Genomic DNA, 15,040 nt, shown 5'->3' with positions numbered 1-15,040 from the left:
CTCTTTTTCTGTTTTGCATATAGGGTTATCGTTACCATCTTTTTAAATTCCATATATATGCGTTAGTATACTGTATTGGTCTTTATCTTTCTGGCTTACTTCACCCTGTATAATGGGCTCCAGTTTCATCCATCTCATTAGAACTGATTCAAATGAATTCTTTTCAATGGCTGAGTAATATGGCAATAATCATTCCAATATTATAAAGTAATTAGCCTCCAACTAATAAAAATAAATGGAAAAAAAAAAGAAAAGAAAAAAACAAACCCCCCAATTGTGGATCACAATGGGTACAGACAGAGGCAACAGAATTTCCTGATGGGTTGTATGTGGGGGTTGACAGGAAAAAAGGATTCAAGAAGGAATTCATTTTTTTGATTAAGCAACTGGGAAGGTTGATTAGCTATCAAATGAGATGGGAAAGCCAGCCAGAAGAGCTTGCTCAGTGGTGGGGCAGGCAAGGGAGAAGATCAGACTTCAGTTTCGGCAGTGTTATTTTTCAGATGCTTATTAGAAGTCTGAATAGAGTTGTTAGGTAAGAAATTGGATATTTGGCTCTTGGTTTCAGGAGAGAAGTATGGGGCCACCTGTATGGATTTAGGAATGTTGATAATGTTTAAAGTTGAAAGCTCTGAGAATGGCTGAGGTCAGCAAAGGAGACAGATAACTGAGGACCGAACACTGGGAAGCACCACTGAAAGAGATCCTAGCTCACTGGAGGAACCCAACAAAGATACTGAGAGGAAGAAGCCAGTGAGAACAGAAAGGTGAAAACAGGAGGATGTAGATTTTGGAATCCAAATAAAGAGACCAGGAAGGATGGATGTCTCCTCTGTCCATGAGATTTCCCAGGCAAGAATACTGGAGTGGGTTGCCATTTCCTTCTCCAGGGAATCTTCCCAACCCAAGGATTGAACCCACGTCTCCTGCATTGGCAGGCAGATTCTTTAACCACTGAGCCACCAGGGAAGCCTCGCAAGAGTCATCAGCTGCCTCCAATACTGCTGACTGGTGAATAGAAGGTGAACTAAGAATTCATCTTCAGTTTTAACAATGTGGAGCGCATGAATAATCTTCATAAGGAAAGTTTCAATGGAGGATTGGGGTGAAATTTGACTGGAAGGGTTTAAGTGAAAATGGAAAGAAAGGAATTGCAGACTGAGCCTAAGCAACACTTCGTAGAAGTTTTGCTGCAAATGTGAATAAAGAAATAGGCAATGAAATGCATGCATAGCCAGGCTGTTTCATGTGAATGAACGAAGTCTGCAACAGATCAGCAGGAGAAAGATGGCCTTCCTGGGAAGATTTCTCACTAATCATGATTTCTTAGACACATCTTCCAGAGGTTCTTTTTAACCCCTCTTAGACTTACCGTGGCAAAAAAGGAAGGTCCCAGAGAAGGATCTCTGAATTCAAGATATTGCAAGTAGATTTTTTTAACTGAAATAATTGCCCATACTATTGGCAAAGCAGGTTGGTATAGGCAGATCAGTAGACGGAGAGTTGATGGTGCACCTCAAAGCTAAGAATGTATGAATATGTGTACATATTAAAACTAAATAATATGTCCATATATTGCTATGCAGCAAGTGCTAAAAGCTGAGGTATTAGTTTGCCCAGAAGTTGTGAATTTTTTCTTTCATGTATATATGTGTTTAACACTTCAGGAGTTCTCAAAACAAAATCAAAGACCCATTTTAGGATGAACTTGATCACTTCTGTAAAATGAGGTCTGTGGCAGTGCATCACCTATGTGCTTGTTAAAAATGCAATAGTCCTGGCAAACGTTCACAGACTCTGATAGAATAGTCCTCTGGTGGATCCAGAGATACAAATTTGTGATAGTCCCCAGGAGATTCTGATGCAATTCAGTTTAGTCACTCAGTCGTGCCCAACTCTTTGTGACCCCAAGGACTGCAGCATGCCAGACCTCCCTGCCCATCACCAACTCCTGGAGTTTACTCAAACTCATGTCCATTGAGTCAGTGATGCCATCCAACAATCTCATCCTCTGTCATCCCCTTCTCCTCCCGCCTTCAATCTTTCTCAGCATCAGGGTTTTTCCAGTGAGTTAATTCTTCACAACAGGTGGCCAGAGTATTGGAATTTCAGCTTCAGCATCAGTCCTTCCAATGAACATTCAAGACTGATCTCCTTTAGGATGAACTGGTTGTATCTCCTTGCAGTCCAAGGGACTCTCAAGAGTCTTATCCAACACCACAGTTCATAAACATCAATTCTTCAGCGCTCAGCTTTCTTTATAGTCCAATCCTCACATCCATACATGACTACTGGAAAAACCAGAGCTTTGACTAGACAGATCTTTGTTGGCAAAGTAATGTCTGCTTTTTAATGTGCTATCTAGGTTGGTCATAACTTTTCTTCCAAGGAGCAAGTGTCTTTTACTTTCATGGCTGCAGTCACCATCTGCAGTGATTTTGGAGCCCCCCCCCCCAAATCTGCCACTTTTCCCCATTGTTTCCCCATCTACTTGCCATGAAGTGATGGGACCAGATGCCATGATCTTAGTTTTCTGAATGTTGAGCTTTAAGCCAACTTTTTCATTTTCCTCTTTCATTTTCATCAGTAGGCTCTTTAGTTCTCCACTTTCTCTCACAGGGGTGGTGTCATCTACATATCTGAGGTTATTGATATTTCTCCTGGCAATCTTGATTCCAGCTTATACTTCATCCAGCCCAGTGTTTCTCATGATGTGCTCTGCATATAAGTTAAATAAACGGGGTGACAGTATACAGCCTTGACATACTCCTTTCCTGATTTGGAACCAGTCTGTTGTTCCATGTCCAGTTCTAACTTGCTTCTTGACCTGCATACAGATTGCTCAGGAGGCAGGTCAGGTGGTCTGGTATTCCCATCTCTTTAAGAATTTTCCACAGTTTATTGTGATCCACATAGTCCAAGGCTTTGGCACAGTCAATAAAGCAGAAATAGATGTTTTTACTGGAACTCTCTTGCTTTTTCAATGATCCAGCAGATGTTGGCAATTTGATCTCTGGTTCCTCTGCCTTTTCTAAATGCAGCTTGAACACCTGGAAGTTCACATACTGTTGAAGCCTGGCTTGGAGAATTTTGAGCATCACTTTACTAGCTTGTGAGATGAGTGCAGTTGTGCAGTAGCTTGAACATGCTTTGGCATTGCCTTTCTTTGGGATTGGAATGAAAAGTGACCTTTTCCAGTCCTGTGGCCACTGCTGAGTTTTCCAAATTTGCTGCTTTATTGAGGGCAGCACTTTCACAGCATCATTTTTTAGGATTTGAAATAGCTCAACTGGAATTCTATCACCTCCACTAGCTTTGTTCATAGTGATGCTTCCTAAGGCCCACTTGACTTCGCATTCCAGGATGTCTGACTCTAGGTGAGTGATCATACCATCCTGATTATCTGGCTCATGAAGATCTTTTTTGTACAGTTCTTCTGTGTATTCTTGCCACCTCTTCTTAATATCTTCTGCTTCTGTTAGGTTCACACCATTTCTGCCATTTATTGTGCCCATCTTTGCATGAAATATTCCCTTGGTATCTCTAATTTTCTTGAAGAGATCTCTAGTCAGGAGATTCTGATTCAGTTGATCCATAAACCAACTGGAGCAAGGATAAATAGGAGTGAAATTGCAGCTTTTTATTTCTTCTTACTAATAACACTGTTTTCAGCGTTAGCAGAGAGAAATTGTTCCTTTGGGCAACATGCTTTTTTTTTTTTTAATATATATATTTTTTTATTATTATTTTTTTTTCCAGTGGGTTTGTCATACATTGATATGAATCAGCCATGGATTTACATCTATTCCCAATCCCGATCCCCCCTCCCACCTCCCTCTCCACCCGATTCCTCTGGGTCTTCCCAGTGCGCCAGGCTGGAGCACTTGTCTCATGCATCCCATCTGGGCTGGTGATCTGTTTCACCATAGATAGTATACATGCTGTTCTTTTGAAATATCCCACCCTCACCTTCTCCCACAGAGTTCAAAAGTCTGTTCTGTATTTCTGTGTCTCTTTTTCTGTTTTGCATATAGGGTTATCGTTATCACCTTTCTAAATTCCATATATATGTGTTAGTATGCTGTAATGTTCTTTATCTTTCTGGCTTACTTCAGTCTGTATAATGGGCTCCAGCTTCATCCATCTCATTAGGACTGGTTCAAATGAATTCTTTTTAATGGCTGAGTAATATTCCATGGTGTATATGTACCACAGCTTCCTTATCCATTCATCTGCTGATGGGCATCTAGGTTGCTTCCATGTCCTGACTATTATAAACAGTGCTGCGATGAACATTGGGGTGCACGTGTCTCTTTCAGATCTGGTTTCCTCAGTGTGTATGCCCAGAAGTGGGATTGCTGGGTCATATGGCAGTTCTATTTCCAGTTTTTTAAGAAATCTCCACACTGTTTTCCATAGCGGCTGTACTAGTTTGCATTCCCACCAACAGTGTAAGAGGGTTCCCTTTTCTCCACACCCTCTCCAGCATTTATTGCTTGTAGACTTTTGGATAGCAGCCATCCTGACTGGCGTGTAATGGTACCTCATTGTGGTTTTGATTTGCATTTCTCTAATAATGAGTGATGTTGAGCATCTTTTCATGTGTTTGTTAGCCATCTGTATGTCTTCTTTGGAGAAATGTCTGTTTAGTTCTTTGGCCCATTTTTTGATGGGGTCATTTATTTTTCTGGAATTGAGCTGCAGGAGTTGCTTGTATATTTTTGAGATTAATCCTTTGTCTGTTTCTTCATTTGCTATTATTTTCTCCCAATCTGAGGGCTGTCTTTTCACCTTACTTATAGTTTCCTTTGTAGTGCAAAAGCTTTTAAGTTTCATTAGGTCCCATTTGTTTATTTTTGCTTTTATTTCCAATATTCTGGGAGGTGGGTCATAGAGGATCTTGCTGCGATTTATGTCGGAGAGTGTTTTGCCTATGTTCTCCTCTAGGAGTTTTATAGTTTCTGGTCTTACATTTAGATCTTTAATCCATTTTGAGTTTATTTTTGTGTGTGGTGTTAGAAAGTGTTCTAGTTTCATTCTTTTACAAGTGGTTGACCAGTTTTCCCAGCACCACTTGTTAAAGAGGTTGTATGCTTTTATAGACTAACGGAGGCTTTGTACAAGCAGAATACTTTCAGATCCTGACTTCATCTGGAGCATAGTTATCCAAATAATTCTGATGCCTACACCATGACATTAATGGACCAAACCAATGAAGTAGCTACAATTGAATCTGAAGATTCTGGTGGCTAGATCCCATTGAATTCAGATTGAAAATGTTTTAAATTGCTTAAGGCTTGAATAGTCTTGATCTTCCATTCTTAGTTTTATTTTTCATGATTATTGTCAAGCCGTGAAAGCTGAGGAAGAGTTTTTCCATTACAATATAACATAAAAGGAAACTTACTCATATTTTATCCACTCAAGTTTCTTTTTTTCTCTTTGGGATCCTGAAAATATGTAAAATATTAAACTGTAATTTTCTGAATGTTGTAGGAATTGTGACAATTGGAGAGGAAAAGAAAATCTGCACTGTCTCTGAGAATTTCCTGAGAATGTGTGAATCCACTGAGGTGAGTGTTGTTACAGCCTTTAATTTTGTTAGAATTTGAGCTTCATTTTGTTATTTGAATATATAATTAAAGCGACATCGAATTCCCGCCTTTTTCTTTCAGAGGCAAGTTCACTTGCAATGTTGTTATGCAGGGGGATGAGAAGATAAATAAGAATGACATACTCTGCGTATTTCAATAAAAACTTATGATAAAAATTTTTTTCTAGAAACTATCATTTTAATGAAAGTTGAAAAATCATAAGGCTATATTTTAAAAGATATGCCATAGCCTTCATGGTTATAATATTACTGGAAACCATCATTATTAATCATGATCTCATCTTTAACATGAAATTATACTAAAATGGTGTAGTTGCAAAGATTTAAACAACTTGCAGGAGAAAAGATATTGTGAGGTGCACTTCGGTTAAAGATGCGCAGAGTTCTTACTCCTAAGGCTACGGACGCCTTATCACGCTTCTGTTGTAACCCTGATGCATGTCTGTTTCTCTCTGGTTTCTTTGCAGCTGAACATGACCTTCCACTTGTTTATTGTTGCCCTTGCCGGAGCTGGGGCTGCGGTCATTGCTATGGTAAGACCTCAAAGCTCTGAGGCTTGGTTTTTCACTTTGCCTGTAGAGACGATCATTTGCCTCTAACATCCAAAGTCTGTAGGAATCATGTGTATCTTAGAATCATTTAAAAAAAGAGAGGGGGGGGATGGGCAAATAATTAAGTGAAAAATAGGCTTAATCTAAAGAAAGATATTTGTTACAATAGAATTGACGTTTAGTAATCAGTTGAAGGATTCAGATGCTCCATAATATTGGTAACACTAACCAAAATAAGTAAATTCCTTAGCATTTTAAATATGAGACTACTAGTAACATTAAAAAATCATTTATTTAGCATATACTATATATGCATCAATGGGATATTTGAATAATTTAATCAATTCCTTATCTTACGTTACACTTTTTTCCTCCTTATGGAGTCATTTATGAAAAAAGGATTAATTTATTTTTCTTCACATAAACCTTAGTAGTTTCTTGTCGTGTCTTCTGTATATAACTTTCTTAAAAAATATTAAGAACAAGTCCTGAAAGTCAGGTTTTACCAAGTTTTGAGGACCTGAATTTTGCCAGATCCAGTCTCTTCCTTGTAACTCACCACGAGTTCCATTTGTTTAGTGGAAGGCCAAGTGGCAACAATGAACAAGGACCCTGCCCGTTGTAGGAGCTTCTGCAGCCGGGTTCCTCAGTCCTTATTTCCGTGTCCTAGAATATAAAGTAGCAGAGAGCTCTCGAAGGTGCCCAGTAACCTCAGCTATGGAATAGCTACTTCAATACCCAGAAATGATGAGTTAATTTGGAACTATCTAATTCCTTTCCTTATGGTGCCAATACATTGTCCAATGTGTTGGTGAAAGGAACATTCGGGAAAAAATGAGTGCTTTTCTCTCGTCAAAGACTGAAAACAGGAAAGCAGAGACAGTGTGCTGGTGAGCCACTTTGGACCAGTTATTTTCAGTGACTTCATAAATAAATTTGTATTAAGACCTGACTCTGTTTTATAAAACTGTTCTCAAAGATGTGTATGCATGTCACTTCAGTCGTGTCTGACTCTTTGCAACCCCAGGGACTGTAGCCCACCAATGGGGCTCCTCTGTCCATGGGATTCTACAGGCAAGAATCCTGGAGTGGGTTGCCATGCCCCTCTCCAGGGAATCTTCCCGACCCAGGGATGGAACCAGCATCTCTCATGTCTCCAAGTTCTTTACCACTAGCACCACCCTATTTTCAAAAATACCTGACAAAAATAGCCATATCAGGGCAATAGTGGATTTTCAGATATTTTAATTCAATATCATGCTAATTGCTCAACATTGTAGATTTGGTGTATAAATGTCTCCATAAGAATTTCACTTCAGAATATGAGATGTTTAACAAGATCTCACTGCCCGAATAATTGAGGGGGTCACAATAAAACAATAAGCAAAGGCCTTATATTCTTAACATAGAATTATCCATAGGTTCTGGGCAGTGATATCCCAGACCCCGTAATCCCAAATAGCCCAGCTGTGAGACAACAGGAAACATCTGTCCACCGGCATCCACACACACATCTCTGCACAATGGATAAATCTAGGGTCGTGTATCTTCAAGCAATACACACCCATGTATAAAACATCTATCAAATCATTTTGTGAAAAGAAGTACATAATAAAGCATTTGTTTGCATTTGCAACATATGTGTGTGAAATTCTGTGTAAAAACACATGCCTTCAGGCACACATTAGTGAAAATACCTGTCTGAACAAAATAGTGTTTAAATGACTCTAAAAATGCTTCCTATAAAGTGATTCTATTATCAAAAGACTTTAAGATGATAGAAAATTTAAATGTTATGTATTTCTTAAGAAATCTGCATAGATTTAGGAATTAACTTATAAATAAAGTTTATTTCAAACAGCAAGAGTTTAGAAGATTACTTTCTTAAGTACTAAGCATCCTTTTAGATATCTAAATAAAGGCAAAGCATGAGTTCCTTAAGAAGTTAATAACTTCTAAATATTGATTGACATCCCAAGTTTATGTTTCTGGAAACAGGGAAAATACTGATAGAACTACTTCTGTTGTTCCCAGTAATAATATAGCTACCATAGCACAGCTATTAGCTAACATTTCTTTAAAATATACTTGGTTGAAGTTACCATCAAATGCTTTATCTGTACTTGTAAGATATCAACTGTCATTAACCTCAACATATCTCATCCAACTCTCACAAGACAGCTACCATAATTATTTCTATATTAGAGATCAGAAAATTGAGATGAATTTCACTCTTAAATACCAAGGCATTTAAAAATCCTCTGTAATTTAAGACAAGGGCTGTAAGAATGTGGACTAAGATTCATGTGTGCTCTACTCCGCCTGCATGCGGGACACCTGGGTTCGATCCCTGGGTCGGGAAGATCCCCTGGCGGAGGTATGGCAACCCACTCACATATCCTTGCCTGGAGAATCACCATGGACACAGGAGCCTGGCGGGCTACCGTCCATAGGGTCACAAAGAGTCGGACACGACTGAGCGACTAAGCAGGGCATAGCACTACTCCATTATTTTTTATTATTATGTTAGGAAGGTCTGTCTGCTGACAAAAGTAGTCAACTTAGCATCTCTAGATTTCGGCGATCAGGATTCATCTGCTGAGGTCCGGTAACAAGCCTGGAGCTTGCATTAACCTAGGGCCAGGTGAAATATCTGAAAACCTGCTGGGAAACTCCAGTCTCTAGAGTAACATTGACATTCTTTTCAGTATTTCACTAATAGATTCTTAGTAATAATTTAAGGGTCATATTTTTCTCAGATTTCAAAGAGAAAGTTTCTAAACATCTAAAAATAAATTCATTTTAGCATTTTAGATATGAGACTACTAGTAACATTAAAAAATCATTTATTTAGCATATACTACATATGCATCAATGGGATATTTGAATAATTTAATCAGTTCCTTATCTTACGTTACACTTTTTTCTGAGTATCAGCTGCTTGATGAGCACTCTCCAAGGCCCTTGATATTTTCACAGCAACAACAACACAAATTTGGCTGTGTGTACAAGCCTTACTTAATCCACATACGTACAGTGATTAAGCTTTCACTATGAAAATGCAGGAATATAATTCAGAGCTCCTACTTCCATGTGGCTTACAATTTCTAAACAAATGAAACAAAATACAGAATTTGAGAGGAATTTCATTGCTTTACTGTATCACTGTATTAAAATTATTTTGTCAAAATTCCTTTCCACTGCCTATTGACGGCCTGAACATGAACATACTACAGTGGTCACCGTTTAGAATTTACCTTGCATTCTTTATGTTCATCCCTACTTTTCTAGAATGAGCCTAGCTCCTATCTTGACTAATCAAAATTTTCAAGTTCTTCAAAAAACTAAAAATAGAACTACCATATGACCCAGCAACTTCACTCCTGGGTATATATCTGAAAAGAAAAATTATTAGTTCAAAAAGATAGATGAACCCCAGTGTTCATAGCAGCATTATTTACAATTTCCAAGACATGCAAGCAACCTCATTGTCCATCAACAGATGAATGGAAAAAGATGAGGTGTATATACAATGGAATATTACTATTCTGTTACAATGGAATATTCCATATATACAATGGAATATTACTCAACCATAAAAAAGAAGGAAATTTTGCCATTTGCAACACCACAGATGGACCTGAAGAGTATTATGCTAAGCGAAATAAGTCATATAGAGAAAGACAGCTACTGTATGATATCACTTATATATGGAATCTAAAAAGTACAACAAGCTAGTGAATATACAAAAAAGCAACAGACTCACAGAAAAACAAAAACAAAAAAAAACTAGTAGGTACCCGTGGGGAGAGGGAAGGAAGAGGGGCAACATAGGGGCAGGGGATTAAGAGATATAAGCTATTATGTATAAATTACAAGGACATATTGTACAACACTGGAATATAGCCAATATTTTATAATAACTATAAATGGAACATAAGCTTTAGCAATTGTGAATCACTATACTGTATCCCTGTAACTTACATAATATAGAATATCACTATAATTCAATAAAAACTTTTCCTGTTCTATATTACTTTAAGTAGAAATAATGCTACCCTTTAAGGCTCAGAGAAAGTACATACCCGACGACTTAGTTTCTCTTTCCTATTCATCCATCAAAATCCACCAATTGGAAAATGTCTTTTTCTCTCTCAAAGACTATAAGGAAGGCAAAGAAAGAAAAACAAATAAGTGATCTCATTGCTCAGTCTATTCAGGTAAAACCAGGAGCTTCATTATTTCATACTTTATTCCTCAGGAAAAATAGGGAGCTTCCTTCTTGAACTATTCTAGCTATTATGAATGTATATAAATGTACAAGATTCAGGGACTTCCCTGGTGATCCAGTGGTTAACACTCCATTCTCCCAAAGCAGGGGGTCCAGGTTCCATCCATGCTCAGGGAACTAGATCCCACTTGCTGCAACTAAGAGTTCTCATGGTACAATGAAGACTGAATAGCTGGCATGCTGCAACTAAATAAACAGTGCAGACAAATAAACATTTTTAAAAAATTTAAACAAAATAATACAAGATTCACATGACACATTGCTTGCTCTCTTGTAGTTCGCAACATAAAGTGCAAAATTCATTGAATGGAAAATTAACGTAATGAAATCCACAGGTTTATGTTGGGGTTTCCATGAACCCATTTTCTATTGCACATTGGGCAGTGTATCATTTCATTAGTCCCAGTTCACTGGACTCCACTGTATGTGAGACTGTTTCCTATAATAGAAAACATAAATACGTAACCATAAAATGTGTAGTCTTCAGTTTGAGTAAGTGAGGGCAGAAGGACAGGAAGCATCACACAAAAGCTTTAAAATACTGAATTAAGACCCTTGGATACCTCCAAGCTGAAGAAGAAGAAAGATACTCTGAAAAAAGTGAGCCAAGAAGATATTGTCATCATTGGGGGAATGAGGAGGGAATATATTTTATTTATATTCTATTACAGCAGAAATCTTCACCCCATTTTGTTAATGAACATATTCTACAGAAGTATATCATTTGAACATTTCTTTCCTAATAGCAAGGTGTAGTGAAGACATGGGACAGACTTCCCGCATCAGTTATCTTTGTCTTTGATTAGGTCCACTACCTTATGGTTCTGTCTGCCAACTGGGCTTATGTGAAGGACGCCTGCCGGATGCAGAAGTATGAAGACATCAAATCAAAGGAGGAGCAGGAGCTTCATGATATCCACTCTACTCGCTCCAAAGAGCGGCTCAATGCGTACACATAAACACCACCTTCCAACTCTATCACTCAAATGCATTGGTGTTTAACTAAGGGCCATCCAACCATCCAATCTTTTGAAAAAGAAAATGAAAGTGCTTCTCATCAATGACATGGGGGGGTGACTTATGAATTACCCGAATACACGTCTTTGTTGTGTAGCACTTCATTTCCTAATTTGTTCAATTGGTGTAATCAGATCTCTTCTACAAGCTCCTATCCAGCCTTTTTTTTTTTAATTTCTCAAACTCACTTAATTCTGTAAGATCAAAGAGACTAACATTGTCAGATGCAGAAGTTTGATTTCTAACCACTTCCATGTGTTATACATTACACCTTTTGCATTCTTTCTTATGTTTTGAAAAGAAAAGTAGCTTTTTATACTTTTTAGTTTTGATTTCAGTAACTAGTTTAACTACAGGTAACCTTCAAAGGGACCACTGTACATTATGACAATAGACAGAAATGATATCATGACTCAAAAGACAAAAGTCCTGTCTGAAGATCAGTGGCCGTGTCGCTATAGGCCCTGGTTAATCTTTTCATCAATCTAAGGTGCAATTTCTAAATTTGTAAGGGTAGGTTTAAAAAAAAGTGCTTCTTATCTTTGTTAACACTGTTTTTTTTTCTTGATGTACCTAAAAGCATTTCTCTCTGATGACTCATGTTTCTGTTGTGAGCATGTAGAAACAGTGATGCTAATGCATGGCTAGTTATCTTTTTAAGATAGTTACACCAGGCTTACCTTTTAAAGTTTAGTATAGAGACGACTTTAACAGAAATAACTACCATGAACTGTTGACGAATGATTGCTTTGTGACTTAAGCAGTGGCTGGATTGGAACTTTTAATATGCTAATGTGGAACATTAATTACCTTTATGAAGGTGGTATATTAAAAATAAGCACACTAACCCCTCCGAAGTTGTTTTACCTACTTTAAAGCATTTTAATGGATTGCACCTCTGTAAACAATCCCTCCAATGTGTATGATATATTTGAAAAGGCTTCCATTAATATAATAGCTTTGCTTGCAGCCTTCCAATCTATGTTGGTTTACCTGTAGTGTTTTTTAAAGTGAGGTCAGAGGCCACTATACAATGTATCCTTTCGAAGTGTAGTGATATCTTGTGTTTTTATTTCAAGTAAGTCATTTTAACCAAATGTTCATTCGTATTCATTTATAAGACGTACCTATATCAAAGGAATAAAAAAAAAAAAACAATCAGTATTATTGGACCAAATTTGGTGTTTGTTTTAACCTTAACTCTTCTTCGGGTTATTTCTAATGCTACAAGAATGCTGTAAAGTGTCTTTTAAAATGATGTAGCCTGACAAGACTTTCTTGCCAGTGTATAAAAACTAGGTAGTATTGTGCACTATTTGACCATTGTGAAATCTTTTCTCAGTGTAAGTGCATTTCTAATAAAATTTATTGAGTGAAACAATCTTTGTACAATGACTAGCTGTGCATCATCCATAATTTTACAATTCTTGTAGTAGGTAGGGGGTGTATTACTAGGCTTATCTGTGGCATGATTATGCATTCTGTAGTATTATTTAATTAATTTGGGGTTTTGCTTCTTTTTTTTTTACACTTAGGTTATCTTACTGGTTCAACATTTTTCTGATATATGCAGTATTACAGATATTCAGCGAAAGTATTAATGGGCTTCTTTAAATTCTATCTTATAGTGTTTCGGTTCTGTGTCTTAACAGTTTGTGATGATTTTTAAAACTGTCTTTTAAACTTATGTAATGATGTTGATGTTTTTGGCTTTTTTTTTTTTCTGGTATTAGAGTTTGTATTTTCACAAAGAGTTGCTTTGTAGCAGGCATTACAATTAATCTGTTTTGTACATAAATGTGCCAACAGCTTGATGGTGGCGTTTTTGAAATGTAGAACAAAGTGCTTGCAAATGTAATAAATACACTTGTGTACTTTGTGTACTTATTATTAGTTTCTGCAGCGTGTTTTTGTTTTTTTCTTTCTTGTTCTGTTTATTCCTCTTTCCTGTGTGTGCATTCTTTCCAATTCAATCTGTGCTAATTCCTTAGGATGCTTATTGCCTTGGTTGAGCCAACCTAATGCTTCACAATTTAATGAAAAGTCTGTGCGTGACCTACAGTGGGGGGATGCTGGGGAGAGGGGAGAGGGTGAAGTGGAGGCTGTGGAGGCCATTCCATTTAGCAAATGATAACGATTCCCAGTTTATTCTGTTTCCTTGCCTAATGTTCATTGTTTTGTGTTTTCTTTAGTGTTTCATAAACTAGTAGAGAAACAAAAATGTCTAATGCAATTAAGAAAGAAAAAATGATTTATTGGTTTGCTTCCAAATGTCAAGGTGAGACGAATGAAATGAAAAAAAAAATTTTTTTCCAGACTTCATTTGTTTTGGATGTAATTTCTTCTGGCCAAATCAAGCAATGGCAATTTACAAATGATAAAATAGTTATCTAAAAAACCTAAACTTTCATAAAACCTAAGGAATTATATTATTCTTCATTTATGTATAATTGTAAATGACAATTTGGAAATTTCATAAAGTTAAATTACTAATAGCTACAATAATTATAAGTAGATCATGGGAAAATGTCTTGTTTTAAAAAAAATCACTTTGACGACAATAAAAAAAATTATCCCTTATTCAAACCTTATGAGATAATAATTCTTATTCTTTCCATATTTATGAGATGCCTAACTTTGTTGTTGTTGTGCTCATTTGTGTCCAACTCTTTGCGACCCCATGGACTGCAGCCTGCCAGGCTCCTCTGTCCATGGAATTTTCCCAGACAAAGAATACTGGAGTGGGTTGCTCTTTCTTTTGCAGGAGATCTTCCAGACCCAGGGATCGGAACCAAGTCTCTTGCATCTCCTGCACTGGCAGGCAGATTCTTTTACCACTGTGCCACCTGGGAAGCCCTTCTAGGCATAGCAACAAGATAATAAAGAACTAAATGTTAAAGAACTTCAACATGAACAAAAATTTCATGATATATGCTTTTCAAAACTGATCATTATGAAATAATTTAATCTTTGAAAAATTAAAAGTTCATTTCTCTATGTAAAAATATATGCTTATATTTTAGTTCAGTTCAGTTGCTCGGTCATGTCCGACTCTTTGTGACCCCATGGACTGCAGTACGCCAGGCCTCCCTGTCCATCACCAACTCCCAGAGCTTACTCAAACTCATGTCCATTGCATCAGTGGTGCCACCCAACCATCTCATCATCTGTCATCCCCTTTATCTCCCGCCTTCAATCTTTCCCAGCATCGGGGTCTCTTCAAATGAGTCAGTTCTTCACATCAGGTGGCCAAAGTATTAGAGCTTCAGCTTCAGCATCAGTCCTTCCAATGAATATTCAGGATTGATTTCCTTTAGGATGGACTGGTTTGATCTTCTTGCTGTCCAAGGGACTCTCAAGAGTTTTCTTCAGCACCTCAGTTAGAAAACATCAATTCTTCAGCACTCAGCCTTCTTTATGATCCAACTCTCACATCCATACATTAACACTGGAAAAACCATAGCTTTGACTAAACAGACCTTTGTTGGCAAAGTAATGTTTCTGCTTTTTAATATGCTGTCTAGGTTTCTCATGGCTTTTCTTCCAAGGAGCCAGCATCTTTTAATT

General features: G+C 37.3%; 1 protein-coding gene across 6 annotated transcripts in view; it reads left to right on the top strand.

Moving 5' to 3' along the window:
• Positions 1 to 13,361, top strand: part of GPM6A (glycoprotein M6A) — a 238,020-nt gene extending 224,659 nt beyond the window's left edge. For all 6 annotated transcript variants that reach the window (XM_043893732.1, XM_043893735.1, XM_043893733.1 and 3 more), the window contains exons 5-7: positions 5,497 to 5,573; positions 6,082 to 6,147; positions 11,263 to 13,361. In XM_043893732.1, coding sequence (XP_043749667.1) covers positions 5,497 to 5,573; positions 6,082 to 6,147; positions 11,263 to 11,415 — 296 coding nt within the window. In that variant the 3' untranslated portion in view covers positions 11,416 to 13,361. The remainder of the gene's footprint in view (positions 1 to 5,496; positions 5,574 to 6,081; positions 6,148 to 11,262) is intronic.
• The last annotated feature ends 1,679 nt before the right edge of the window (positions 13,362 to 15,040 follow it).

Source organism: Cervus elaphus, chromosome 32 (assembly GCF_910594005.1).
Source record: "Cervus elaphus chromosome 32, mCerEla1.1, whole genome shotgun sequence".
Classification (NCBI taxonomy): domain Eukaryota; kingdom Metazoa; phylum Chordata; class Mammalia; order Artiodactyla; family Cervidae; genus Cervus; species Cervus elaphus.
The sequence above is the reverse complement of the archived record's forward strand: the minus strand, read 5'-3'. Positions and strand labels throughout refer to the sequence as shown.